Genomic DNA, 27,855 nt, shown 5'->3' on the forward strand with positions numbered 1-27,855 from the left:
GGCCCGAATGCGAGCCTGTTAGTGATGCCCCTTGAACGGGATAAAGATTGACATAGATTGGCATCTCAATGATCAACACGTCAACAACCGAAGGACGCCCGTTGGAGCGGCTGTAGCCGACGGGGATCAGCTCTCAAACTACCAGAACAACAGAGCTGGAACGTTGTCAAGCTTGTCACCGCTACCCATACCTCTCTCCCCACGACCATTTTGTTGCTAGAGTGCTAAAGCCCTGCTGTTTTTCAAACTACGGATACCACCAATCCACCACTGCTACGTACGGTGGTACTGTACCAACCAACCGAGCAAGACACCAAGGAAAAGGCATGCAGAAGATGGGAGCCTCCCTCTTCCTTCCCCCCCACATCCCAATCTAATTTATTCGACAACACAGAAGGGAAAATCCCGGATGAACCTTCAGAGTCTCTTTTGAAGAGGTATCCGTTAAAATCCCCACTGAGGTCGCATAGCAGCATTGCGGAACACCACGGCACCACCGCGCTACTGGCAAAATCTCGGCCGGTACTTGGTCGTCTTAGTGTATTGAGACCGGGAAACTTGAAATGTGTGGAGGTGGTTGCCCAATTGCCGCCGGTATCATACGGGGATAGTAAAGTTCCATTGGCGGCGGCGGCGGCGATGGTCGTCGCGAACGGCTCGGCGGTTCCCCCCTGGTAAAGTTTCGATCACCCAACTCTGAGCCACGCGAGCGAACGCAAGGAGGAAGGGGGGCGTGGACAACTGTATCCGTTCAAGAGGAAGGAAGGGAACAAGTAATTTAGCGCACGGATGGATAGTGGAAGTTTTGCTGATGAATTCTGACGAAGCGGATCCTTTGATGATGCCTTGACACGGTGACATCTCAAGCCATGTGGGGGAAAGGGAGGGGGGGAGGAGGACCCTTTCAACTTACACAGCATTCGGCGACCTGACTCTCACTCTCTGGTTTAGACTCCCCCAGACTCTAGTTGACTTCCATGTGGCTTTGCGCGCGCGGGTAAAGAATATCCGTATGCGCAGCTACTTACTCCCTTGCTTCTTTGCTGTGAGGCGACATCTGAACGGCCTTTGGACCAGCTCGAATCGCCGCTCTCATCTTTGCATCTTGTCCTCGCCAAGGTGACGACGCCAATTGGGGGCCAAACTCTATCGTAGCCCATCATGCCAACTTGTGTAACTTCTTCCTCTTGCGCGTCATACTCTATAACCTCATGCGCGGGCTTGCTTCAAGGAGTCAGACGCACATGAGGTACATAATCAAGAGGCTCATGCGGTTCACCAGGACTTTCCGGGCTGGATGTTGCGTGAGATGCGGATGTCTTGTTTGACTCGCTGAACTTTTTCTGCTTCGCCACACAACATCCATCGGTAGTTCCGTAGGTGAATTGCGTGTGTGTGTTTGTGTTCAACGCCAAGTCGATCTGACAAAGGAACCGAGTGTGTCTACGTGTGGTGTGATGTCTAATGTGTATGCGAGCGCCTTCGGTAGAACAAACGCATGGAACATTCTTTTTTGGAACAAGAGGGAACGACCGAGTCCGTGTGCCTGTATCCGTACGTACGAGGAAATGCTTGGTGGTGGTGGTGTCGTGCCGCCTGCGCCTGCGCCTGAGTATCCGTACTCCGTACGCTCTGTGGCTCTCTCTCTCTCTCTCCTGCATGGTCAGAAAAAAAGGTGTAAACGTTAAAAAATCCCATTCAGTGGAAGGGGGGCGGGATAAGGACGCCCCAAACCTTATGGTGTCAACCCTGTTGAACCCTTTCCAAACCTACACGAAAAACCGGACGGTGTTTTAGTTCCATCACAACCTGTTAGTTCGCTCTGTTTTGCTAAACTGCCGTGAACCTGGAGATCGGAGTTAACGTTAAGAGCTCGCACCGGTGCATATCTCTCTTTACTAGTGTTGCTTCTCACAAATTAGACTCTGTTTGAAGACAGAGCTAATATCCCTAGTTGAGGCTTGAACAGGACCAGTGATGGAGAGATAGAGACTCTAAGAGAATACTCCGTACACGTACAAGTGGACTTTGCGCTGGGTCAGGGATTAAACGAGGATCGGCGGGCTCCGGCCGGCCGATGACAGTTCTGCCTCTCTGCCATGCCTTTGCTCCCTCATTCTACGTCTTGGCGATTCCCTCACCGAGTCGCCAAAAGAAGAGGAACAGAGACAGCAGCGATATCATGAGTGTACTTGACTAGGTAGTGATGGGCACTAGGAGCAATTCGCAATTCAACAATGGGTCGTCTTCCACATTCCCCCATGCAATTACCCAAAAGCCTAGTGGTCAAGGGGCTGGAAAGGAACATGTATGTCATTGTCCCTGATAGACAGATAGGAGCCAATGCGTGTCTTGAACCTTGCGAAAGAGGCAATTGGTCAACAAACACGACGAAAGGAAAACCACCCATCCATCAATCCCGTCACCGCCACACCTCGCAAAATGATGCTGCTTCGCAATATGCAAGGAGACACACACACACACACACACACACACACCCCTACTGGTACTCACATACGCAACATACGCACACACCTCGTTCTACAACCCCATTGCTGCAAGTCACGCTCATCAGCCGACATACATACATATCTTGACACCCAAGGCACGCTTCTACCAGAGATCTGGAGGTTCCCCTTGCTGGCCGTCCTTGCCAACCACCACCTCCACCACCACCATCATGTCACCATGTTTCCTCCTCCTGCTTTTCCTTCCCCCCTCCTTCCCCTTCTCCAAAGTAACCCCCCCTTGCCGCCAAACCCCAGCCCGACCCAACCACCAGCAGTACCGTACCACCTGCCGGAAACTGGGGAAAAAACACAACAGTGAGTGAGTGTGTGAGTGTGTGGGCTCTGTGAATAGAAACAGCCTAGCTACCTTACTCCGTAGTTTGAGGGTTTTCCCTTTACCTGCCCAGTTTGAAGCTGCTGCTACCGTGACGAACCTTTCGGCACATGCTTCAAACCCCCTACCAAGCCTAACTTCGACCTGCATACGGAGTAGGTAGCAACTCTCACCCATCCATCCATCAAACCCCCCTGCTTCCCCCAGGAATCCCCAAAATTCCTCGACAATTTTCCTTGGTAGCTTCCTTTCTTGAGTGTCGAAGGTGTTTCTCCCCCCAAACCCCAGCTTCTGGAATAGGGAGCTGGGGGTAGCAGCTCTTGTCTTGGCAATATTTCTTCTTCGACGCTTGTCAAGTGTGTCGGGAACTTGCGTCACAGTGCTTCACGCTGTCACAATCACAAGATAAAGTCATGCAAAAAGAAGAGTGAACAGAAAGCGCCCCCAAAGGTACCAGCTAAAGAAAGAAATGAGGCTTCAAGCGAGTGACATGTGCAAGATATCTCGCGCTGCCCCCCCCCATTGCGACCTTCCGTCTCGATACTCTCAAACTCATTGAAATATTCGTCATAGTGCGACGCGTGACATCAGACCTCTCCAGACTTATAAAGATTATCAACAAAACCACAACTCTCCTGCCATTCTGGTAATTAAGAGATATCGACTACTTGGTCGTCACCTAATGCCGTGTAACACAAAGGCTTAAGAAATCAAGCGCCAAGAGGAAGGTTGATGAAGTCCACAAGGTTCGCCGAGACCAAAAGTCGTCAATGGCATCATCACAAGACATTGACAACGAAAGCGAGAGACATGGACATGGGGTAACGGACGGGGGAACACTTGCGCGAAGATCGTCTCACCACAACACGTGTGTATCCGTGATTCCGTACGGTCAAGACATGGAAAGAAAAGGAACGGGCAAAGCAAGCAAGACAGTATCCAAAGAGCTTGGGCCACAGAAGGCTCGGGCAGATCTGGAAACGGGGGGGGGATGCGAATATCTACCTTTGCGAAATCCTCCTACAGCGTTTGGGGTGTGCGATACTTTGTCACCTCCCGAAGGCCCCAAGGAAGAAGATCTTCACCAACAGCCGTAGGAAAAAAACGCGGGTTGTCTTTCTGGGCCGCATCTAGGTACAGCTTCTACACTAATACACCGTGACACACCAATGAACGCGAGAACCCCTTGACCAACCCCTCCTAGCTCCCGCGGCGCCGGCACCGGATAAATTTGAACAGTATGGTGTCTTGTCTGACCGAGACACCGAACCGAACCCAGGTCCCATGCCATGCCATGCCGTCGCCGCCGGGGCGGGATTCGATTCCGTTTACCTGGTCCTGTCATTCGCTCTCCCCCGGTGGCACCACCTCCTACAGAAATATCAATCTATTTCATCTAGAGGGATCGGTGGAGTTCAGGTGGCAGGATGAGGAAAGCAAGGGCTCAAGCTGCACAGTAAGCAGGTTGCTCATCTTCTGCTCATCTTTAAAGTTTCGCGCGAAGTGGGAAAATTCGGGGACCAAAATCAACTTTTTTCGGATCGGTACGCGGAAGGCTTGGGCTGGGCTCTCACGGCTTCAACAAGCTACCCCCGTTCCGTCTTATCCAGTGCCGGCTAACTTTTGAATTATGAATTTCAAGGTCGCTTTCCATCATACTTTTCGTTGGGGGAGGGGGCCAAGGGGGGGGGGACGTTCAGATGCTGTCAAGTCAGGCGCCACAATGTAACGCCATGGCAAGTTTCTTGTCCACTCGCCGCTCAGGGGAGGCATATGGGAAGAAAAAAAAAGTTGGTTTACACAACCGATATGGGGTTCTCGTTATCATTATTTTCTTCCCAATCAAAAACCTCAAGTAGCATTTTCTTCCTTGGCCCGAGGCTCACAAAAAGCCACAAACCAATATTTGCAGATCTTCGTACGTCAGAACCATCCATCCGATGGTCCCTGACCTTTAATCGATCACACCATTGGTAGGTACCGGTAGGCGGTACGGAGTACCTAAACAGACTTCTGGCATCGGTAGAGTTCTGCTGAACTTTTCCCTCGTCGGTGGCGGTCCTGGACCCTTCGGGATTGGTAAGCACGTCGGCTGTCGCGGTAAGCGGCGTCAGGGATGTGCTCGGTATCTTGATCGGCTATCAGTACGGATACCTCGCGTGTGTTTATCAACGGTCTAGGTATATAGGTCCTTTGATATAGCGTTGCATCCACGCTCAACGTTGAACGGGGTTCAGATTGGGGGTGACGAAGCCACTCGAAAGGAAAAAAAGAGCACACATCCCTGGCAATCAAGGTAGTAAGGGGGAGGAAGAAAAACTGGTTTATCCATTCGCTCATTGTGTTTGGTCCTTTGCTACCAGCTAGTCCCATGCAAACGAGATGTTCGGATAATCCGAATCGTCAGAACGTGCTGGCATTTGCCTGCGCTTGAGAGTCAGACGAAGAAGAAAAAAAAAAGAACCAGCTGCCACATACGAACCAACACACACATAGGCCAAGCTATGCCAATATGTGTGAACAATTCCGGCGCCCGCACAGCCCTACCTCGGAGTCTTGCCGCGGGTTGAAAGAGTCATGAACCGCCAGCCGATCCCGCTGGGACCCTGTTTTCCGACTTTCCCAAGGGCCCTGGGGTGGAGGGTGCGAGGTAACGTTTCTTTGACCGGCTACAATATCCGCGCTTAGGCGGAAATGGAGATCGTTTCCCACTGTGTACCTGTCGATCAATTTCCCTCGACAGAAGCTCCTAAAATGCCGGGGTGACATGTTGGCTTTCCATGGCAAATAATCGATAAATTCTCCAGCCAAGGTGGCAAATGCCTTGGTAAAAAAACGGTGCAGAATGTCGATCGTCTATTTTTAAGGGCTGCCCTCCATGACTTGTGCTCCATCTCGGATGGATTGGTTGGGCGAGCCGGTGGGCGGACTACTTTCTCCCGAGGCATTGCCCTAGGGATTGGGCGTCACGCTTCATGACATGACAGACGTCAAGATTCGCATCAAACGGACATTAGCCCGGCCTCTGTATCCGAGAATTGATTCGCTGCTCAGACGCAGGTTTCGAGCATCTTGTCGAGGACCCCCTTCAGGGTATCGTTCTCTAGCGCGGCAGCAACTCGCTCCTTGTCACTGAGCTGCTTGTTCACTTGATCGTCCTGAGCATGCGCGTTCTCCTTGACCCTGACATCCACCCGCCAGTTGGGAGGAAGTGCCTTCTCAAGGCGCACGCGAACACCCAGCCCAAGCACGGTGGCGAGAGAACAGTGAGAAACAGTTGGCGTCAACTCGACCAAGACCTGAACCAACTTGTTGGGGTCCATGGCCAGGTAGGGAGGAGGGCTGATGTGAATATCAGGCAAGTTGACAACAGCCAGTTGTCCCAGGGAGAGGGGGTGCTCTGGATCTGAGATGGTCGATATCAAGTCTATGAAACGTCAGTCGCGTGATCCTCTCCAGGGTTTCGGTATGGCAGGGGAACGCGTAGTAGGAGTTCGCCCGGACAGGATGGCATTCCAAGCGTGGAGTCTGAAGCCAATGCAATGAGGATAAGCATCATTGGGCACCACTCATCAAGTAGCAAAGACGACGCGCAACTGCAACATCCACTTGCTGAAGTACATAGCCTGATGAGTGGGTGGTCTGCATCAAGTGGCGCTTGCCTGACTACGCAGGACCGTGCTTGAGACACTCAAGAGACAGGGCCAGGCTGGGATGGAGCTCATCACACGCAACTCCCAATACCGGATGAGTTTGAACCACAATATGGAAGAATAAGGGGGAGCAATATGAAAAAAGGGGTCCCTCACCATAGATTTCTTGTTCATCAATGGGTTCTTCCGCCAAGTGAGAATGGTCGGCTTCCGGCTCAGACCATAGTGAATCATCATCACAGAAGGGTGCCGAGAGGTACCAGGGTTTAGCGAAGATGACATCGTCGAACTTGTGAAATGGGCCCGTCTTGGGTGCTTCACGCTTGCTTTGACGCGTCGGCATCTGGGCCGCGCTCAGGATGGTCGGATTCGCATTGTCAAGATCTTTGTCCATGGTGTCAAAGATATCCGTGCTTGTCGCTTGTCCAGGATGAAGTCCAAAGTCGCTAGTTTGATTCAGTTGCTGCCCCGGCAAAGTTGCAAACAGTGTGGCCCCCAACTTGGTTCTCCTTCTTCGATCTCGATTCTCTTTCTCTCTTTCTCTCTCGCTTTCTCGACGAGATTTCCGAATACCACCAAAGTATCTCGAGATACGAGCAGGGAAGCAGCTGTGTGTGGGGTGGGAAAGGAGATAGCCTTGTCCAAAAATGAGGTTCCTTTTTGCCTCTGCCTCGGCCCCTGCTTATTCGGTAGCGGCGGAATGGGACGGTAAGATGATGTTGGTCAATGGCGTCTATTTTGCAGATTCGCAATACGATGGTTTTTTTTCGGTCTTCCCTGTCAACGGGTTGGAGTGGATTGCGGACTGGTTGGCGATGGACGTTGCTGTGGATGGGAAAGAAATGACCTGGCATGAGGGAATCAATATTTTTGGCCATATGCCCCCGGCTCGACCCCGCCCAATGGGCGAGGATTAGATAAGCGAACCGCGTGCTTAGCAGTCAGTGGCAGTACTCCGTACCTACTCCGTCCGGGCTGTGGTGTACGCATGAATCACTAATCTTAGACTGATGGAAAGCACTCTCGAAATATTGCCCCTCACTTGCCGAATCCGTCCAAAGATTGCGGGGCCGTCCCATCTTCAGAGCCGTGTCGTCAGCGATCCACTGAAAAAAGGTTGTCGATGATCTTCCAATAAATCTAAAATAACCTCTTGGACATGGTGGAAAGAAAAATGAAGTCGAAAGATGCCCATTTCCTTCCCGCCCCCTTTACCCCTCAAAGGACCCCAAAAACGACCCCATCGACCGTCCAAATGGTGGACGTTGGCCTGCGGGCTATCTGTGCCTGGCGGCCCTGCATGCGGCGTGCGCCATGCCACCCATGATCCATCCTTCCCGCTGATGGATACGAAATTGAGAAGGACGGAACAAAAGCCCTAAAAAAGCATCCATGAAGATTGACCTTTGTGACTTTTTATCTGCCAGCACCACCGTAATCCATTCGGCCCCCATGTTACCACACCCATCGGACGAATACACACTCTTGGAACTACTAGGAAGCTAAGATCATCTCAGGTGCCTTGCCGTCTCGTGGTGCGCAGTACGTAGCAACGGCGTAAGGCTGACAGGACCCTTGGGGAATAGGAGAACCGGCCTGCAAGGGGAAATATTCAAAGTTTGATTACCTACTATCCTCACATAGAATTGATAGAAGCGACCAAGCCGTCATCATTGCTTCATTCCCTTCCCATGCTCGCCCGAACCACGTTTGTCGGACCGCTTTAAAATGAACACACTCTATTAATGACGAAAGCCACCTTGGGCCGTTCTATTCGTAAGACAAGCCGTCGCGCCGGACAAGACCCCACGTTCTTTTGTCCGGACTCCGTCGTCTGAACCATCTACGGATATTGGCAGGCAAGGGGCGCAAGGCGGACTCGATGGGGGGCTAAGGAAAATTGGCTCTCTGGGTGCGCGGACACGGATATCGCACATCCCTTCTCCCGCTTCTTCTCGAAGCTCTGCGTCACTTGGAAGCATGATGGAAGCAATAGAACAAGATGAGGGCTGATTTCACCGCGCCGCAATCCTTGTCTGGAAGCCTCGCGGAAGCCACTTTGAGGTTCCGCTCCAAACGTTTCAAACACGCACGCCTCCATCCTGTATAGCAGACTGGCACCTATCATGGGGAGGCGCCCACAGTCTGCAAGCCGCGCGCTGCGAGACGGAACCCCGAGGTCTCCGCCGTTGAAGCTGCTTTGTTACTGTTCCCCGGCATGCCACCTTTCAGAGTCGTCGACATGTACCGGTGTCCCTGTTCCAGCCGCCTCGGATGCCCTATCCCGTAACGGTCTAGGTGGTGTGGTTGTCCGGCACTGCTGTCTTGGTTTGCTGCTCATTCTTTAAAGGTTCCCCGGAGCGGGCGGACGGGACAGGCCCTGCCCGAGGTGAGGCTCCCCTGGCACTCGGCCGAGTCATCTGTTCCCCCTCCACGCCCCCATGATGCCGGAGATTGTGACGCATCCTGTCGAAGCGTAACTTTGTGAATATTCATCGTGGTGTTTGCCTTCTTCTTGGCGGTTGACCGTCGCTCTCGTCGGGTTTTCCTGCATGGTCGGATCGCCTAGCAAATGTACCGTATGCGAGTCACGGAATGTCCAACACAATCTGACGGACATGGATCAGGAGCAGAGTGGGCATCCAGACCAGCGACTGGATTCCCATTCGGACCGTTCTGGCTCTGGGCACACCCCTCGTGCATCCAAAGGCAATCCTATCCCGTACTTGGCTCTCCCCCTTGTCCATCCAGCCACGCTCTACAGCGTGCCCGAGATCTTGGGGGCGAAGAGCAGGAGTCCCCCCTGAACGAACGATTCCAGGAACCAGTTGCGCGAAAGGGAACAACCGAGCGTGACAGATGCTAGCTCCTAGCGCTAGGCGCGTGGTTCGTTGGCACGAGTTCGGATCCGAGGCAGACACAGCCCCAGGATGCAGGGCGAGCCATGCGGCCTGAAACCACCAGTGCGCCAGTTGTACGGATAAACGTCTCCCTTGGATATTCAACGAAAATGAAGGCTGATCGAACATCCAACAACTGTCTGGAGCTCTTAGCCAACAATAGCCCCTTTCATGTCAAACTTGAGATTTTGGGTGGATAGACTGTGTTCCTTTGAGGGTTGCAAAAGGATGGACGGCATGTTGGGGACAAGCCTGACGGGATCGAATAGGGTAAGGCAAGACTTGGCGTGGGTGACGGCTTCCTCGGTAGGTTCATGTTTGAGGGCCTGCGATATTATCGAGCCAGGTGGCCACCGCTAGTTTTTTAGCACGTGAATGAGGACACTACTGGCTTGCTCACCCCATTTTTTGACCAGCTCCCCTGCTCACCGTGGACTTATGACACTGCCCATTTCGGTTGGCTGGTCAAAGGTGGTCCTGCTTGCTTTCTATTTGCTAGGAGACTGCCGTTGCCAGCATCTCCAGGACGAGAGTGGAGGATGGCGCGCCGTGAGGGATGCCGAGGAAAACAGCAAGCTAATTCCCACCAACGGCTCCAAGATGGGGGGAAGTTGGGTCTCCCCTTCCAGACCGATATACGACTTCCATAAGCCTGCCAATCCTTGTCGGAAAGGTCATACGGCGTTGAGCTGTTGGTCTTCGTATGGACAGCCGTGGATCAGTCCTTCGCAATGAGCTTTGCTGAGAGCAGGACGCCCTGGCTCATTCGTGAGATCGCAAGGATGGTGAATTGGCTAGAGCGAGAAAAGGACGTAGGTCTTGGTCGCCATGGACCAGACCCCGCGATCTCCACAAGACTACCGAGCAGTCCTTTGAAGACATCGGCTCCTCATCATCCCATTGCTTCTCGCCCACGGAGACAGGCTGCAGGCTGTGAGGGTGATGGTCAGGCGAGCCTATCCCACGCATGTTCCTGCATTTTTGGCTCTTGCATCCGTCCTTCTTATTAGCTGCGGCGCAAGCTATATTTATTAACTTGGCTGTTGGACAGGGCCGCCTGTCAAACGACACCGGTCCGCCACCTGCCTATTCAATTTCTAGAGGTATTAATCGTCCTAGAATGTGGACGCGTACCCTCAAATTCGCTCAAGGATTACCCCGATATCAAAGGTGTAGGTAGTGCTTGCCACGACGTGAATGCTAGGGCAAAGATGAAGCTCTGGACGATGTGCAGACTGCAGACTGCTGCAGCGGGTAGCTTGAGGTATTCCTCACTGGTTGGACCAGTACCGGAGTGTAGACCATTTCACGGTTGTGGCTTTGATCTTTGATAGACCTTTCCGACCCAGATGTGTCTGCTTGCTAGTCCAGGAGCTCGAAACCTACCGCGAAAAGGATGCAGCATAGCGTCTCTAGCTTCATCGTGGGCTGCCGTTTCCCTGAAAGTGTACAGCAGTACATATCATGCTAGGTCTACGCAAGCTGGCGCACCATGTGCAGACAATGAAACCGACGTGGCGGCATGGATGGTATATCCGATATTAGATTTTGTAGTCCTTAGTACTGCGACTTGTCCCCCACGGTCTCGTCTTAGTGGCGGGATGGTATACAACTTCCAGTGCCTCTAGACACGAAGAGACAAATTGGACGGACGTCTGACATCGGATTTCCGCAGGGCGACGAGTGTCACACTGTCCGGGTTGCGGGTTCTTGGACATTCTTGAGCCGGTGAGGCCGTTGGAACAATAGTATAGTCCGACGATGTACCCAACAAGCCCGCCGCATGGGACGGACGATATGCAGAGTAGACACAGAAACACGACGAAGAGTATCCGTCAGATGCTCCATGCGGCACTGGGAGCCTAAAAGGGCATGGTGACAAGGCGACCGGTGAGACGAAGTAGCAGAAAGAGTAGTGTGAGGAGTAGCTTGGCCGAGTGTCAGTTGGATTAGCGCCGTCAGTGCGTAAAGGCGCTGATGAGGCCAGAACCTTCGTCGAAGGCCCGAAGAAGGGTTCGATGGGGTAGCAATAGCATGGCGGTATGGTTGGATAATACTGGATCAGGAAGCGAATTCGAGGTGTCCCGACTTCCAAGTATTCGACGCCGTAATTACATCAAAGGCCGGGGTTCGTCAATGGCAGTGCGTGAGGTAGGACGTGCCTACGCAGCCCGTTTGTAGGTTCGATGCTTGATGATGAGATTTAGAGATTGATCAATGGGAGTCCGCCGGCTAAGTTGGAGCGTTTTGTCTAGTGTGAGTGACACCGTGACAATGGCAAACGCCGCGACGTCGTTACTTTTCGATGCTTCCTATGCCTAAGCGGCACTTGAAGATAGGTGCCAGATGGCGGCTGGGCCTGGAACTAAAGGAACTGGCTCAAGAAGCATTCCAGGATGGCCATTCCACGACGAACCTGTCTTGGGATTCCAGAACTGAACCCCAGCGAGCACAGTAGGGTGGTCCAGCTCCAATTCCCATGCGAGCAGCACCAAGTCAATCCTGGCCAAGGGGAGGCCCCTGGCAGCCTGGAGGCTGGAGGCTGGAGCTGCTGGGACTCAAGAGACGAGGGGAAAGGTTAATGTGGATTCGCTTACGGGGCCCGTCGGCAGGGTGTCGAAGCCAGTTGAGTGTTGGGATAGGCATTGGTGTCTTTGCGTCTTCAAACATGGGCGAGGCCGGCGTGGATAGGTAGGTATTCGTACTTGATGCCAAATCGTGGCTTGTGAATGGAAGTCGAATGGAGGGCGGTGGGAGGTAGGCGGATACTTCCAGAAGAGGGGCCTTTGCTTTGATCAGTTGGTTCGTGGGTGAGGGGAGCGGCACTGAGGGGTGGGAGAGTTGAGGTGTGGTTGAGGTGCGTTATCACATCTGAGATGCAGTGCAGAGTACGTACCTTGCCGTACCGTGCCGTCCCCCTCCTCATTGCAGCTTCCTCGACTTCAAGTCACTGCATCAAGTCACTGAAGGCACAAGCAGTGAGTACATCTGAATACCTTGGGTACATCGAAATAGACAATATCCGAACAGTACCTTACCCAAGTCAAGGTCCAAGAAATGGGAGTGTTGACCACGGCTGCAGCAGTGCACTGAGTATACTAACATCATGTAGACACTGGCAGGCCGCAGGCACCGTAGATGTATCCGTATATTCCATTGTAATCTTTGAGAGATGCTTGCAGAAATAAATGGAGAAAGGGAATGAAAAGTACAGGAACAATAAAATAGATGGCAACGGCAAAACCCAGGCCGGCCAGGAGATTGGCAGATTGAGATTCCTAGCCTGGCGCTAGAGGCAAGCAAGATATCTTGGGAGTGGAATCGCTCACAAGGCAGGCACATACGGAGTACTGTAAGTAAGGCAAGGTAGGTGTACCTTAGGGTAAGGCAGGGTGGTACCTTCCCACACATCCCTAAAAAAGGAAATACGGCACATATGGCAGGAGTGAGGTACTTCGTGCAGAGTGGATGGTATCAACAGATGGAACTTGGAAGTGCAAGGTAAGTTAGGTAAGGTAGGTACGAATTGAAAGATGATTACCCAAGCATCAGGAGCACTTCGAAGACCTAGCGCCTAGTACGGCCTAGCTCCACGTCTTAGTCCCTGCAAAGCTCTGGTGTGGACTGTGGACAAGCACGCACTAACGTACCCAGCCGGTGGAGGTGGTGGACTAGGGTAAGTACGAGCCGGCCTGTAATGATAAGGTAAGCGGGGAGTGGAGATCTCATGGATCGCACCTGGCTGCAACCAAAACTTCCATTCGCGACTGCAACTGCGGTACCTTACCGCGGTACAATGCGGCAGATACCGTGTCTCCGTTCCAATGGATGATGCATCTTCCATCTCCCATCTCCAAGCTCCCATTCCGAAGGCTCCCCTCCCCATGCACCTGTCGTTGGCGTTGCTGTGCATCCCACGCCGCACCCATGCAAAACCAAAGGGCCTTTCAATAGATCATGGGCCATGGGCACGGCATAGCGCTGCAAATCCGTAGGAGCTTCTAAGATACACACCCATGCCTGGCCTTCTGCACCTCGCCTTTCTCTCGGGCTATCTCGTCCTAACAACCTCCCGCCGCCGCCAGAATTCGACGTCAGCACCTTGGTTCGGTCCGCTTCTCGGCCTCCTCAACACCTCTCGAATCGGCTCGACGTTACAGCCAGACGTGCCAGGCTGCCAGGGCCTCTTCAACCCCGGAGATGGCTTGCTGTCGATCAGAGTTACAGACTAAGGCAGGAGAGATTCGAGCCGGTGCAAGCGCCTCTCCACGCCATCCAAGCTCAACACAACAGCGCTCGGCTTTGCTCAAGCCTCCAGACTAGAAGCCTTCAAGGGAATCTTCAGCCATTCTACCGGCCACCTGTCACTGCCATTTTGGCAAAGGTGCGACGACCGTCTTTTGCTTCGCCGACGCCGGCTCTCGACGGTGCTGCTGTCTCATCCCGTTAGCACCACGGCAGACGGGACAACGTCTGCCAAAAAGATGGCCATGAGTGCTTGGTCCTCGGTTCGCAAGCTTACTTCTTCACCCTAGTGTTCGATGATTAGGTATGCCAGTTGCTCTCCGGCACCCAGTGTCGTTGAGGACGATTCATATCTAGAGAAGACAGACCGAAAACTGCATGCATGGTGGTCGGCACCTGGCAAATGCCACGAACACCACAAAACGATTCTAGGTGTTGTTACCCTTCTACGGATTCCCACGCAGCTCACAACTTCAGACACTCTGTGGTGTGCGTCTGCCTTTCGCCTAGACCAGGGCGGTCTGGGGCCGACAGAGCGGGCTCCCGAGCAGAGCTTCTGCTTTAAGACCCTCGCAGCCCTCCACCTTCCACGTCCCCCGTTGTGGCCGGGCGGGTTCGGTGGATAGTTGAGCTCGACTCCTTCGAGAACAAGACTGGATGATGCACTTGACCCATCAGGGCAGGATAAGACGGGGTCAAGCCTCAGATACCGTCTCCGTACCCGTCCTCAATCTTAGGTGTCTCCTAGCAGCCCCCAGGACGGTCAGGAGCATGAGGGTCCCCTTGGGGCATTGGGCGTGACCGGGACCACCAACCCCACGAGAGATGTCAGGTTGACTGGTGCTGTGGATGAAGAAATTGGTGGACTTGCCCTACTGGGCAGGGCAACAAGGCGGGTAAGGTACGGCTACAGCCTACGGACGGGTACGGGTACAGATACCTTGCCTGCCAATGCTAATCCGCCTGCCTGGTTTGCTCTCGCGACGCTAGAGACTCCTTACAAGGTGGTTATTACGGAGTACCACCTGGCTCGACTCCTCAAGATGCGGATCATCTGGTCATTGTCGTCGTGTGTGCTTACTGCGGCAGCAGGATGGATACCCTACGCGATCCATTGGCTTAGCTGAGCTCCCAGCCTGTCAGCGGAGGCATCGAGGCATCCGGCACATGGATGATGGCACTAAGAAGGGCGCGAAGTACCATGGCCCTCAAGTGGCAGACTGGGAGTGCGAGGAATCTCCGCCAGGGCTGGAGCTTTCAGGAAGCGCGATGCAGAAGTCGTACCTCAGGCAACTTGCCTCATTTGGTTGCACCTCGGTATCTTGGAAGTTGGAACTCGACATCAATATCGAATGAGCATGGCCACTTATTATGATGACATGGGGCATGAACGATTCTGCGACCTTTTTCGCTGGTCTGTGTGCTTAATTCCATACCACACTCGCGCTATTCCCTACCGCCATTTCGAACATTTCCCCCTCGTCCACCCGTCCACCCGTCCCCCCCCGTCCGTTCCCCGTTGCCTTTCCGCTAACAAACCCCCTCTTTGCTGCTGGCGCGCTTTTTATTTTATTTTACATTGTGACTGGGCCAGCCTGCTGGGAAGTCTCCGAGTTTCTTGCGACGACGTTGGACGCAAAGTACGGTCAGGCTAGCCTATCAGCTGCAGAGACAGAGGCAAAGGCACAGAGGCACGAGAGGGTACTTTGGCAGCTCGGGGACGACGACGCATTCTTCTGGCTCAGTTCGTGCGAATGCTCCTTCACAGTATACACGCAGTGTGGAGCAATACTGTATTCGTGACACTGCCCTGCGTGACAATGACGACGAGGCGAAGGCCCATCACTTTGCGTCCTTGGGCAGCTGAGCTCAGGTCATTATCTTATACAGTGCATTCAACAATGGCTACGCACGAATACATGGTCGTCGACGGTCTCCCGTTCCTGCGCTGGGTACGGATACAAGCCCTCCAAGGAGTCGACTCGGGTTGGACAATGGGCGCGGACACAGACAGGGCATATCGGAATCCCCCCCCCTCGACTGTTGGGAGCAGGAACTTGGCCTCAAGCCTTGGAGTGTGAGGGGGGCAATGAGGGAGGACTCGAGAGTCGAGGAGGGCTTCCGGGCAGCGCATTGGTCGCATACACACCCGTCCACGGAATCCAATGCCTTTTGCCTTACGGGTACCTCTCACCTTTACTTCCGACAAGAGGCCATGTACCTTACATGCCTCGTGCTGGTCCCTTGCACAGATGCACTCAATCACTCACAGCAGCTCGCCGCATTCTGACTCGATTTTTGCCTGTCAATGGATGGTCCTGGCGATTGAGAGTTGAGACTGAAGTCGCCGACGACACATCGGCTACCGCCGCCGCTCCGATGTATGTTCCATCTCATCGACGATGAAGTACGGGTAGACCGAACTGCCTCGACTCTATCTTGCTGCTCGAGGACGGATATTCGCACAGAGCACGCTGATGTTGCGGACTTTGGGCGGACGTGGACCCTTGTCGTCCCTTGGAGGCCCGACCCTCTTCGTCCTTCTGAAGCATTTGGTGCCTTGATACACTACGGCATCCTCGCTCTTGTGTCCGATGTCCCTCCAACGTCTGGTCTTGGCCCTGCTTTACACCAGTCGAATGTCTCCAGCTCGAACACACCCGCACTGCCCTACGACTTCAAGGAGAGAGGAGACGTGCTTGACACCCACAACACCGCACACTAGGTACTGAGTGGTGAGTGCGAGAGAGGGCTGTTTTGGAAATGGTGGTTCATTTTTATCAGCACTTCCTTGTCTGTGTCATGCCTCGAACCTCGCCCCCCCCCCGCCTTCCCCGTCCGACCCAAGAAAAGAAACAGGAGATATTCTATCCGTCTCTTGTTCTTCTGCCCGTTATGTGGTGTCTGTGTGTTAGCCCAGTCTCCTCACTTTTTGCCTCGGTCACCCCTTTTGGCCACAGTCGTCGTCGACGTCGTCTAGGTATCCGTACTGACCAAGACCAAAGAAAGACTGACGACTAATAATATGTAGAAAGTACGGATACGGACGGAGTACCTCGGATTTAGAAAGAAGAAGGAGGGGGAAACGACTACGCAGTGCGCACTAGGCCGGTGTTAATCCATGCCGGGTGGGAAGTATACCACCACAATTCTTTGGCTTGCATAGAGAACCAATTATTCTCTTTGTCGACGCCATTTCCCGGGGCCTGGCACTCCTGGGTCCAATTTCACACGGCCAGCATCAAAGAAGCCATCAAACATCAACCCGGCAAATGAGAATAGAAGGCAACAGCCGTCAGTCAAGTATTTCGTACCTGCGTACGTATTCGTACCTACTGGCTATGAATCCCGAGTCCCGTCGAGAGTTGAAGGTTCGCATCCCCTGGCCAATCCTTCATCTCACTGCCAGATTCGGCTTGCGACAGGGCATTTTTACCTCTGGACTTGCAACGCTGCCCTGCACGCTGGGCCCCCGCCAGCTCTGCATCTTGGCCTGGCCTGTCTGGTTCCAAAGTACATACAGAAAGCAGACGGGAGCACTATTGACTATGGGTATTCGTATGGATACTCTGTGAGGTACGGATACCGCATCCAGCATCCTCTTGAATCCGCAATGCACCGGGGCCTCAATGGACATGCTGCACTGTGAGGTGAGCTTGCCGGAGGGGTAAAGAGGAGCCAGTCTTCCTTTACCTTATGTACTATGTAGTTGGAACCTCTGGGAAAGAGAGAGCAAGAAAGATGAGATCCGTCAGGGGAGGCAAGAAGGCAAAGGTGGAGGATAGAGGAACGGGCAAGGTACTTGTTCCTACCACCATCAATGCTCGACCATGTACCTTTGATGTCTCTTCGGCCGCCTCCATGGCGCTGGTGCTATTGCTGGCGCTGCTAGGAACGTGCCTTATTATTGAGAATGAGATGGTGGTGCTGGTGCTGCCCTGCCCTGCCCGGCTTTCACTAAGGTACTGCCTAGGTCGAAGGTGTACCGAGTGGAGGAGGAGGAAGTGACCCCCCAGGCCTCTCATGCTGAGCTCTCTGCTTCTCGTCTGCTGTTGCCGCTCACGCCGTCGCCGCAATGCGCAACTTCGACCTCCCACCCTTGGTCCACGCCCTCCTCCACATCCGCATAGGAACACATTACACACCCACACACCTCTCACTCACTCACTCTCTCTTCCCATTATCCACTTCTCCAACACCCTTCGAGGACGCTACCTCACAACCACACTGCAACTACGGATACCTTACCTTCACGCAACCCTGTCCACCTCCTGCGACCCTGGACACACACACACACACACACACACACACACACACACACACACACACACACACGCATACGCACACGCACACACTCTCTCCTTCTCTCGCTCTCCTTCGCTGCCGCTCTTCTTTTCCTCATCCTCACCTCCTCACAGCACTGTCCACCACCGTCTAGCCTACCCTGCCATCCTGGGCAGTCCTGGGTCCTGGCTCCCGGCTCCCCCCCCCCATCGACTCCTGGTCGCATCCATCATCGAACATCGGTTTCCTCTGGGCCCCAGCAGCTCAGTGATATGACCCTGCCTGTGTGTACCCAGCCCAGATCTTGTTCCTTACCCCGGTCGCCTCCCCGTCTAGGTCTACCCACGTCAACCCTTCACGCCTCACGCCGGGACCTGTCGTCCATTCATAATAAGGCTTGACCTTCTCCCGCGTACCCCCCTCACCATCACCCACCAATCCGGACAATTCCTAGCCCAGCGCGCTCCCAGAGAGAAATTCGAGACACAACTCCCCTCTGGTACTTTCTTTTCCTACAACTTCCTCTTTTCCAACAAGTCTTTTGCACAAGACACGTCTGTCTAGTCGCCGACATTCCCAGCACTGAAGGACTCACTCAACGTAAGAGTGAGAGCGAGCGAACGAGAGAAAGAGAGAGAGAGAGAGAGAGAGAAAGAGCCGCCGAGTGCGCGGCCAGGTTAGGACGGTCGTCGCCAGCTACGCATACCCAGAACTCAAGCAACCGGCTTGAATGTAACCGCTTCTTTGACTCCGCTCTCCGTTCGAGACTACTTCTACGACCTCACCGCTACCAACAAATCGACGACTCGTCACGTCCGAATTCACAATGTCAAACGATCCTTCCGTGAGGCGCATCTTGCCTCAGAGCTCCCAGATGGGCAGCTTCTCTTTCGCGCCGCAGCAGTTCCCTCAAAGGGAAACCCAAAAGAGTGCGCCATCCACCTCTACCGCCCTCCGCTTCGGCCTGTCCACAACGTCTCGTCTAACCAAATGTGATTTTCTGTAGATTATGTCTTCGTGGATGAACACAACCGTCATAAACGATTGAAGGGTATGCTCACTTTCCCTTGAACAAACGACTCAACCCATGTGTGCAGTCTAGCTAAACTGATGAAATCAAGTGATGAGAGCTTGTGAAGGATGCAGAAGAAGAAAGATCAAGTGCGACGCGGCCACGACGAACACCTGGCCCTGCTCGGCGTGTATCAGACTCAAGCTCCATTGCGTTCGCCCCAATGGCCAGTACGATGGCACCTCTAGCGACGCCTATGAGCCCGTTGGGGATGAGTTCGCTGCTGCCTCATCGCAACTGCAGAACAGCTTCCGCCAGCAAGTTCCCATGCAGCAACAGTCTATGATGGCCGGCGGTCAGAAGCCCAACCCTTCGATGTATGCTGCACAGGGCGCATATTCGGATCCCAACGTCTTCCCACCTGTTCACTACTCCGACCAGCAAGTCCATCAACATAACATGCACTACACCACGGTTTCTCCGTCGTCGTCGATGATGGAACAGTCTTACACCGGTCAGAATGTGTTCCCAACGCCGCCTCTTCAGCAGAGTCAACGTCCAGATTCTCCTCCCGACACCTACTCCAATGACGGCTCGTACCAGCAATCAGACCTCGCTGATCTTCTGGGTTCTCTGAAGGTCAACGAAGCTGGAACGGGTAGGCCCTCTCTCGCAGCTTTTCGTACGTAGCAGAGTTACTGACGCGCAATGCAGCACCGTATCTGAGGAACAAGGCCTCTTTCCTGCATGATGAGGAGCCTGCCGTTGAAGACGAGGAGTACAAGACTCCTCTTCCGCCAATCATCACCGGACCGGGCCTCAAGATCCGCATTCCGCCTGAACTGATGCCGGATGACGAGACGGTCATGCACTACTTCGATCTGTTCTTCAGCCATGTGCATCCCTATGTGCCTGTTCTCAGCAAAAGCGTCTTCTACCACCAGTGGAACACGAATAGAGAATCCGTATCGCCTCTCATTCTCGAAGCTCTTTTCGCTATGGGTGGAAGACTAGCCGACGATCCTGCTCAAGGGCAGCAATGGCTCGCTTTGGCAACAAGTATGGAAGCATCCGTCAGCTGGGTAGACAATAGCTAACAATCATGATAGAGCACGCCGACTCTTTTATGGACGTACCAAGACTGAGCACTCTACAGGCCCTTCTGCTCATCTTGAAAGCTCGGGAGGCAGCACCTAAGCGTGGTTACTACTACCGCTCGTGGATGACGATTGTGCAGTGCGTTCAAATGGGCAAGGATCTCGGTCTGGACGAGCACTACGCGGATCATCAAGCAGGAAGGCCATGTGGCTCTTCTCCCCTGGATTGCCAGATGAAGAGCCGAATTTGGCAGTCTATCTTCGTGTGTGAAACCATGATTGGTTCTCCTCAAGGTTAGTACTTGGTCTTACTCGACTTTTGGTAGCAACATGCTGATTCATGTAGGCCGGACTGATCTCGCCGTGGAGCTGGATTCCATCGATTTCAGCGTCCCGCGTCCAGTTCCTGGGGGCGACGACTCTGAGTACCACATCACCCGCAACTTCACCTATTTCGCACGGATTGTCCGCAACGTCAGCCGCATGAACACGGCCTATGGCCATCTCAAGAAGAAGAAGACGAAGGATTGGGGTGTCGACCCCGAGTTTGTACAGCTCAACCCGGCCTTGAATGCCTGGTTGAACGACCTTCCAGCGGATTTGTCGGTTACTTTCCCACCCGATGGCTCGCCACCATGGCTTTCGTCACCTTACATCGGCAACTTGCACTCCTACTACTATCTCACCCTGATTCTGCTTCACCGACCGCAGCTGAATTTCCTGGACCCCAACGCGCAGGATGGACAGTGGAAGCAGCACATGATGATCTGCTATTCTTCTGCCAAGGCTCTATGTCGGCTCCAAGAGGCAGTCTTGAACTCGTTCGGATTTCCTGGACTGCAGTGCATGCTTCGTGGGTTCAGCTTCACTGTCTATTGCGGACTGTGTTGCATCGTGCTCCATCTGGTGGGTTATCATCTGCGTTTCCCCGTTACTGGCTCTCTAACTTTTATGGTGCACAGGTGGCTGTTGTATCTCCAGATCCTGATCTGAACACTGATGCGAGAGAGTTTTTCACGCGGCACATGCGGGTTCTCGAAAGGGTCATGTCGGTTTGGCCGATGGCCGACCTGCAGAAGCAAGTCGACGCGGTGCGCGAAGCGTTTTCTGCTAACGTCAGGAAACCCTTTGTCCTTAAACCCAGCTTCCCTTACGGCAGTCCCCAATCATCCAACCATTCCAGTCCTCCTAGGGGTTACAGGCCGGGCATGGCACGCACTGCTTCCTTGGACCACCATTTGGACACGCAGAACCTTCAACACTCCCAAGTCAGTTATACCAGCCACCCCATTACACCTCCTATTTCTGCCGGACCTGTGGATACCAAGAGTGACTCGCCTGCTATACAGTCACTCGTCATGATGGCAAGCCAAGGTTCCCAAGCGCCGGGGATGCAGCAAACAATGTCGTTGTCGGATGCGCGGGCTTGGAATCCTGCACGTATTTTTGAGTAAGTCATTGTCGACAATCATCCGCCTTCAAAAGGAGCCATCCGCTAATCCAGGTCTACAGACAATGGAACACGTCTTTCGGTACGCCTCAGGTCCAACCACAGCCTTCGACGCTGCCTCCCCAGTCCAATTCGCTTAGTGTTTCTCCGTCTTCAGGTGCACCCGAAGCCCCGTCTCTCCAAGACATTCAGGCTGTCAATGCTACTCTCCCAGTGGCCTCTCAACAGATGCCGCAACAGTACTCTGCAGCTCCCGTGCAGACTTTTGTCTCGCCGGCGATGTGGCAGGAGTCCGTGGCGAGTGTCTACGAAGGCGGTCTCAAACGGGCCTGGGATTACGATGGCAGTGGTGGTCCTATGATGAAACGGCGATGAGCCGTTTCCAAATTGATTTTTGCAAAGCTACCTAACCTTCTTGTCGGCAACATCTGCGGGATGTTTTACACCTTTGGTATAGCGACGACAGTTTACCGGTTCATAACATTCGCCAGCTTACGGGGTGCCTCCACGAACCGCCTCTGGACCGACGAATAGGTGCCCCTTTAGCTACAGCGATGCACGTACATATCTTGGATTTTCGCTTTATACGGTCCTTGTTCGCCTCATACACGGTTTATTCTCGCGACGAAATACATGTACACGATTACGATGAAAATGAGAAGGAGGGAACACAACGGAAGATCCATGTCGGGCGCCGGCGTCACTCATGCCCCTTCGGAGGCATGGCCCCCAACCGGGAATGGGGCTCCCAAGAGGCTTTTGTTTTTTTCGGGACGGTGCGAGGAAAGAGAGGGAGAGAAGATTGGCGAAGTGGTGTCCTGGTCTGTATTTCTGGACTGTATTACTATATTTGGCATGTTGCCTTACGAAGGAGCCACTGACGCGGCCCATTTCGGCTCGGCGTACGGAGACGGCGCGCACCTTGGCATCGCGAACGAGGAGTCCTGTTTGCTCACTATCACATTGGTGGAAAGGCCCAAAAAGTAACTGTAAGAGAGGAGAGAGAGAGAGAAGTTTCGTTGTTTCCATTGACTTGGACCGATCAATACGGACATGATACCATCCTGCGCGCGCATACAAGTTCAGTCAACCTAGCACAGTGAAGTGAAGACCACGCCGGCAACACCAGAGGCAACCCGCGGAAACGGGCATTCGCTGCATTGTTTGCTTGGCAAGCAAGGAGTAAGACGTTTGGAGTGGGTGGGAAGGGAGTTGACAATGGGTAGATCTAGGTGAGTGTGTGTGTGTGTGTGTGTGTGTGTGGTGCCCGAGGCGAGCTCCTACCGGGAAGTCCCCAAAGCGGTCGCAAAGTCTCGCCATTGGGTGAGATGATTGGCCACGGCATCTGATGTTGGCATGTTCACAGGGTTCATTCAGCCGCAAGTTGAGAAGACCCCCCCAAAGAGACATTGCATAAGCAGATGGTCTCAACTTCGAGCGAGCGCGGACGGGCTTTGCATGCACAGGCACAGGCAAAAAAAGACGTTTGTCCCCCCCCTTCCACGGTAATAGGTAGGTACACATACTCTTACACCACACACCCCACACCCCTAGGTTATCAGAGGGCGAAGAACAAAGGGAACTTCCATTGGAAACAACGTTGAGCCTTGACGGGGCAAACGGGCTAACCGACAGGTTCAAACCTCAAGGTGAGGTTAAGGTAGGTATGTCTCGGCGGTCGGCAGAAGCGTTCGTTTTTGGGGCGGCTGGTATACCTACTTACGTCTGACCTCGCTTATACAGTTACTTACGACTGCCATGTTTTATCCCACTCAGCCGCCTTACGACACCGAAAAAAAGATTTACCATGTCGACAAGATGTCGGCTATTCCGCTCCGTAGGAGCCACGCCGCACCCGCGGGACGGGAGATCATGAACAGCGAAACGGCGCGGAAGCCGGGAGTCGGATGTCGGGGTATTCGGAAAAGCAGAGTAGTTTCGAGTCTCTTGATCGGCGAAAAGAAAGTGTGGGGAGGGGAGAGGAGGAGCAATGACATTCGATGGGCGGGATCCCTTGAGCCAGGGCCCAAGAGAGGTGCATTTGTTGGAACTCGATAATTTGGTGAGATTTTACCTTTCAGTCACAAGCTTACATCACTGACTTACGAAACCGCATAATTTAGTTTCTTCTCTCGTCTTCTGTCGTCGTCTTCTGTCGTCTTCTTCTGCTTCTGCTTCGCTTCCGCTTCATAATGATGACGATTGCCGCTGTGGTTTGCCGTGAACCCCCGTTGGTAGCATTGGGCGGACGATTGCCGTAGGGATGGGTTGGTAGGCGGCGGGTACGGAGTACGGGGGTTTTACCTTTCACACGCAGGAGAAAAAAAGGGTAAAATTAACAAAGCAAAAAGTGATGGGCAGAGTCGAGAACAGTCCATATTCGTCACTCGTTGACGATCGGGGAACAGGGAATGAGACGGTGAAGTTCACAAAAACAAAAAAACAAAAAGTTGGATAGTCTTTTGGAGAGACACTCGCGTGGGTACGTACGTGTACAATACTCTGTACTCTGGTCGGCGAGAAGCTGGGCAACTGGGTTTCGCTGGGACCGCGCTGGCATGGGTATCGATGCCTCGTGTTTCGCAGCTGGGACCAGGTCGGTTCGGGTCGGGTTCAGCGGCGGGAAGAGGAGAGATGTTGGAGATGTTGGAGATGTTGGAGATTGTGCCCTCTGCCATACAGGAAGTGCGCAGTAATACGGAGTGTGGGAGTTCCATTACTCTGTACCTGGGACTGAGTGAAGTGACGTTGTTTCGTGGGAGGTCGCCTTTAGAGTTTGGCATTTGGCACGTTTCCTAATCTTTTTGCGACGATGGTCGACTACGAATACCTACGTACCTTTTACATACCCGTCGTCTTCCTCCTCACCCCTCTCTCTCTTTGGCCACGCCAACGATCAGACCGGGTCCCTGTATCGCCGAGAGAAGTGTGAGTTGCGTGGGCGAGCGAGTTGACGCAAGAATATGCGTGGCGTGCAGGATGAGGGGTTGAATCCCAAAGGAAAGGGAGGGGGGTAGGTAATGGGACTTGGATGAAGAGAGGGGGAAGGGGAAAAAAAAAAAAAAGGACATTCCAGGATTGTGGTGGTTTTCATTCCCACATGCATGCCATCTGTGGTGATCTTGGACATGCAGGTCCAATAGACTCGAATCTTGCTTCCATCTTCATCGCATCTTTTTTCTTGGTGGTCTTTGGGGGGATCTCACACTAAACTAACGGGGGGTTTTCCCCCGCTTTTCTTTTTTCCGGTCCCAAGCAATGTAATATGTTACTGCTTTTGCATACTTTCGTGTCTTGTTGGGGAACTTGGGACTGAAAAGAAGGGCGTCCAGATGGAGGGGGAGGTTTCTCGGCGTGGCCGACGGTGAAGTTTGGGAAAGGTATGCATACCTGCATCTCGACGTGCGTCTTCTTGTTTCGGACTTTAAAAAAGGATGTTGCCCCTCCCTTCCTCGTAGAACTTGCGAAAGATGACACAAGCATAATGGTAGGATAGGTACTGCTTCGCAATTAACCTACTAGGCATGTAGATACGATTTCATCTCTACTATTGAGTCCCGATTTGCTCTACGGGTAGATTCGTGACTACCCGGACGTCAACACCCCCCCACCCCCCCCCCCCCCGGGTCTCCGAGTACCTACATCGGCACGATAGGTAATCATTATGTGCTTTCCTCAATTCTGAACCTTTCAATTGTCTTTGTAAGGAATGATAGGATCGGATGCAGCTGCCGGATGCCGGGTTTAGAAAGGGTGAAGGAAGGTCGTTGTATCTCTGAGGTATACTACACAGTATCGATAGCCATAGGCATCGTCAACTGGAAATGTCCTGGCTATCCTCCCACTGGCATCAACATAGAGGAGGGGGTGTGAGAAGGAGACCGTGTAAAGAGGGGATGACTTCGGAGTTTAGTGAAATATTTCTGGGTTTTACTCGGCGCCCGGATGTGAATGGGTGTGATGAGATACAGGAACGGAGGCCGTTTAACGGCGACGGGTGACGGCGACGGCGACGGACGGACGGTGGCCGAGGAGGGGAAGCCAACGTACTGCACAGATGGTGTGGTGGTGGTGACGGCTGGAAATGGGGCTTTGGGGCTGAATTGTGGCCCCGGCAGACGCAGAGTCAGCTCGCTTTCGTTATTAGCCTTGGGTTCTGTTGGTTCTAGGCCCTTTTTTCCATAACCGTGACCTCTCTTCTGGATATTTTCAACAACCAACTTTCCACACTCTACATGAGAGGAGCCCTAGTTCGGGCCCCAGTTGAAGGAGTCAAGAATGTATCCGTACACAGCAGGGCACTTGGACATACCGAGGTTGTCAGCGGCGAAAAAATGGGGCTTCAGAAGTGATGGCGATGGCGATTGCCTCCCGGAACATGGTTCAACCTAGGTAGAGCACCTCTTTTTTTCTTGCCTCTTATATGGGTAACTACAAGCACCTCCACGACGTTATGGATATGCTAGTATGGCTCGATCCCACCGTTACCGTTGGATCCAGCGGGTGTCCAAAATAGCTCCTCTTGAGTCTTGATTCTCTTGACTCGAATCCGCAGATATTGGGCCGTGGCGAAATCTGAATGACTAGTGGCAGTGCATCCGCGTCAGGGAAGGGGAGGGGGGAGGTGTCATCTGTCACCTTTTTTTGATAGTATACAATTCGACTTCTATATCGAACGGAATGCTTGCCGCGCGCACGCGATTGAAGGCCGGAATTCCCGCGGGCTCCCGACCACACGCCCTCTCACTCATGAAGAGCTCCCCCTCATACCCCCTCTAGACAACGCAACGAACGATGTACTGGACACACGTACGGATACACTTTCGCCTTCTCTTGAACATGCTTGAATCGTACAGTGCTACCGTCTCCTCCCTGACCGGCATCCCTCTCACCCTGACTTGAGAGTCTCGGATACATGGTGGAACACGCTTGGCAAAATGTGCCCTTTCGCCCTTCACTTGCGCTTACCCAGCGACTCGCGCACAATATTCCACACCCATCCATCCTTGACGCCGTGACTAGCACCCTTGCCGCCGCGACCACTGCTACCGCCGCTCTTCTTTCCGCTGGCCTCAACGCCCGTATTGATACCAAACTGGCCAACAGGGCGATAGTGATACCACCTCCGCTTCGCCATCAGCGCCGAGACGTCCTTGGTATGCGTGACGATGCCGAGGCGCGTAGCCAAGGGGCCGCTGTCCGCGGCCACGGGGCGGAGCTCGGCGGCCGTGACGGCCGTGAGCCGGGGACGGGTGACGAGGCCCATTGTACCGATCTCGAGCTGGGCCGTGGGCGGGAGGGTCCGGACGTAGCGTTCTAGGAGGGCGCGGGATTGGCGCGCGTAAGGGGGGAGGCGGAGGTAGATGAAGGTTACGAAGGGGGCTGAGGTGTAGGATATGAAGAGGAAGGGGATTATGCCGCAGGCGGCCACTGGGAGGGTGGGGGTGTTAGTGAGTGCGCGACGAGTTTCATGATTTGTCTAGATGTATGAGGATTCAGAGAGAGACTGGTGCTGTGCTGTGATTGTGCGTAACGGAGGGAGGAGGAGATGAGGAGGAGGAGGGCAGGGAATCGTGAGATGAGATTAGAGTGAAGGTGTGTATATAGGGGTAAAAACTTACATCCCGCTGCCTCGGTGAGCGTCTTGTCTTCTGCGCGGACGTAGCTAGGGGCAGCTACGAAGCAGAAGAAGACGCATGAGAAGACGGTGGTGATCTTCCAAAAGGCCAGGAAGGCCGTCCGGCCGGTGCCGGCGTGGTAGATGAGAAGTCGCTCAGGCAGTTCTGGAAGGTAATCGTTAGCCCTCTGTCGCAGCACAGCAGATGAGAGGATGAATCCCCCCGGCCCATAAGGTACTACGGACAGACTTGAGACGAGGGGGGGGGGGGGGGGGGGGGGGGGGGGGGTCTACTACTCACGCGGGTTTCCGGCCTGACCGGCAGAGCCTCCGGCGCCGGCCGAGGTCGGGTTCGGTGGTGTGTTGACGGTGGCCCGGGGACCGGTGGTCGGCGGCGGCGGTGGTGGTGGTACGGAGGCAAAGGGCCGTCTCAGGCTACATTGCTGGTTCTGAAGAGATTTCCGGAGGGTTGGGCGGAGAGCGCATTGGCGGAGCGTGGGGAGGATTCGTATCGTTTGCGGGGGCTGCCGTATGAAGGCGAGCCGCAGGAGGGACATTGTGAGGTTGCCCGAGCAATTGGGATTGGGGGGGGGGGGGTTGAGTGAGAGGGCGCTTTGTTGGGTGGATTAGGGAGAGTGAGAGGTTGATGGGATGAGATGAGATGCGGCGGCGGATGAGGTCACTGCACGCATCTAACCGATATCAATTAATTTTTCCCCACGCGACGCGGCTTGACTTAGTCGGTATCCAGCG

General features: G+C 53.8%; 7 protein-coding genes across 7 annotated transcripts; 4 read left to right on the forward strand and 3 right to left on the reverse strand.

The window, feature by feature from the left end:
- Positions 1 to 5,894: 5,894 nt before the first annotated feature.
- Positions 5,895 to 6,891, reverse strand: BDP81DRAFT_449917 (uncharacterized protein; the record flags this gene model as incomplete). Its single annotated transcript, XM_060592460.1, has 2 exons — positions 5,895 to 6,271; positions 6,654 to 6,891. 2 exons carry the CDS (start codon positions 6,889 to 6,891, stop codon positions 5,895 to 5,897), a joined length of 615 nt encoding a protein of 204 aa, XP_060444543.1.
- A 6,407-nt stretch (positions 6,892 to 13,298) lies between these two features.
- BDP81DRAFT_428737 (uncharacterized protein) lies at positions 13,299 to 14,109 on the forward strand. Its single transcript, XM_060590453.1, has one exon. It carries the CDS (start codon positions 13,414 to 13,416, stop codon positions 13,627 to 13,629), a length of 216 nt encoding a protein of 71 aa, XP_060444544.1. The 5' UTR covers positions 13,299 to 13,413; the 3' UTR covers positions 13,630 to 14,109.
- A 1,434-nt stretch (positions 14,110 to 15,543) lies between these two features.
- Positions 15,544 to 16,429, forward strand: BDP81DRAFT_406745 (uncharacterized protein; the record flags this gene model as incomplete). Its single annotated transcript, XM_060588986.1, has 3 exons — positions 15,544 to 15,628; positions 15,915 to 16,023; positions 16,094 to 16,429. The coding sequence occupies 3 exons, from the start codon at positions 15,544 to 15,546 to the stop codon at positions 16,365 to 16,367; spliced, it is 468 nt and encodes a 155-aa protein (XP_060444545.1). The 3' UTR covers positions 16,368 to 16,429.
- Positions 16,430 to 18,752: 2,323 nt separating this feature from the next.
- BDP81DRAFT_320727 (uncharacterized protein) lies at positions 18,753 to 21,860 on the forward strand (the record flags this gene model as incomplete). The annotated part of the gene is made up of 8 exons (XM_060584543.1): positions 18,753 to 18,855; positions 18,933 to 18,977; positions 19,048 to 19,596; positions 19,653 to 19,997; positions 20,048 to 20,329; positions 20,382 to 20,941; positions 20,998 to 21,485; positions 21,548 to 21,860. 8 exons carry the CDS (start codon positions 18,753 to 18,755, stop codon positions 21,858 to 21,860), a joined length of 2,685 nt encoding a protein of 894 aa, XP_060444546.1.
- A 104-nt stretch (positions 21,861 to 21,964) lies between these two features.
- On the reverse strand, positions 21,965 to 22,635 carry BDP81DRAFT_31528 (uncharacterized protein). Its single transcript, XM_060584077.1, has one exon. The coding sequence runs from the start codon at positions 22,512 to 22,514 to the stop codon at positions 22,068 to 22,070; it is 447 nt and encodes a 148-aa protein (XP_060444547.1). The 5' UTR covers positions 22,515 to 22,635; the 3' UTR covers positions 21,965 to 22,067.
- Positions 22,636 to 22,766: 131 nt separating this feature from the next.
- BDP81DRAFT_31558 (uncharacterized protein) lies at positions 22,767 to 23,758 on the forward strand. The gene is made up of 4 exons (XM_060584098.1): positions 22,767 to 22,969; positions 23,040 to 23,145; positions 23,229 to 23,547; positions 23,609 to 23,758. Exons 1-3 carry the CDS (start codon positions 22,842 to 22,844, stop codon positions 23,541 to 23,543), a joined length of 549 nt encoding a protein of 182 aa, XP_060444548.1. The 5' UTR covers positions 22,767 to 22,841; the 3' UTR covers positions 23,544 to 23,547; positions 23,609 to 23,758.
- A 2,681-nt stretch (positions 23,759 to 26,439) lies between these two features.
- BDP81DRAFT_394602 (uncharacterized protein) lies at positions 26,440 to 27,659 on the reverse strand (the record flags this gene model as incomplete). The annotated part of the gene is made up of 3 exons (XM_060587983.1): positions 26,440 to 26,915; positions 27,107 to 27,268; positions 27,404 to 27,659. 3 exons carry the CDS (start codon positions 27,657 to 27,659, stop codon positions 26,440 to 26,442), a joined length of 894 nt encoding a protein of 297 aa, XP_060444549.1.
- Between the last annotated feature and the right edge of the window lie 196 nt (positions 27,660 to 27,855).

This window comes from Colletotrichum phormii (assembly GCF_030913505.1).
Source record: "Colletotrichum phormii strain CBS 102054 chromosome Unknown BDP81scaffold_11, whole genome shotgun sequence".
NCBI classification, from domain to species: Eukaryota; Fungi; Ascomycota; class Sordariomycetes; order Glomerellales; family Glomerellaceae; genus Colletotrichum; species Colletotrichum phormii.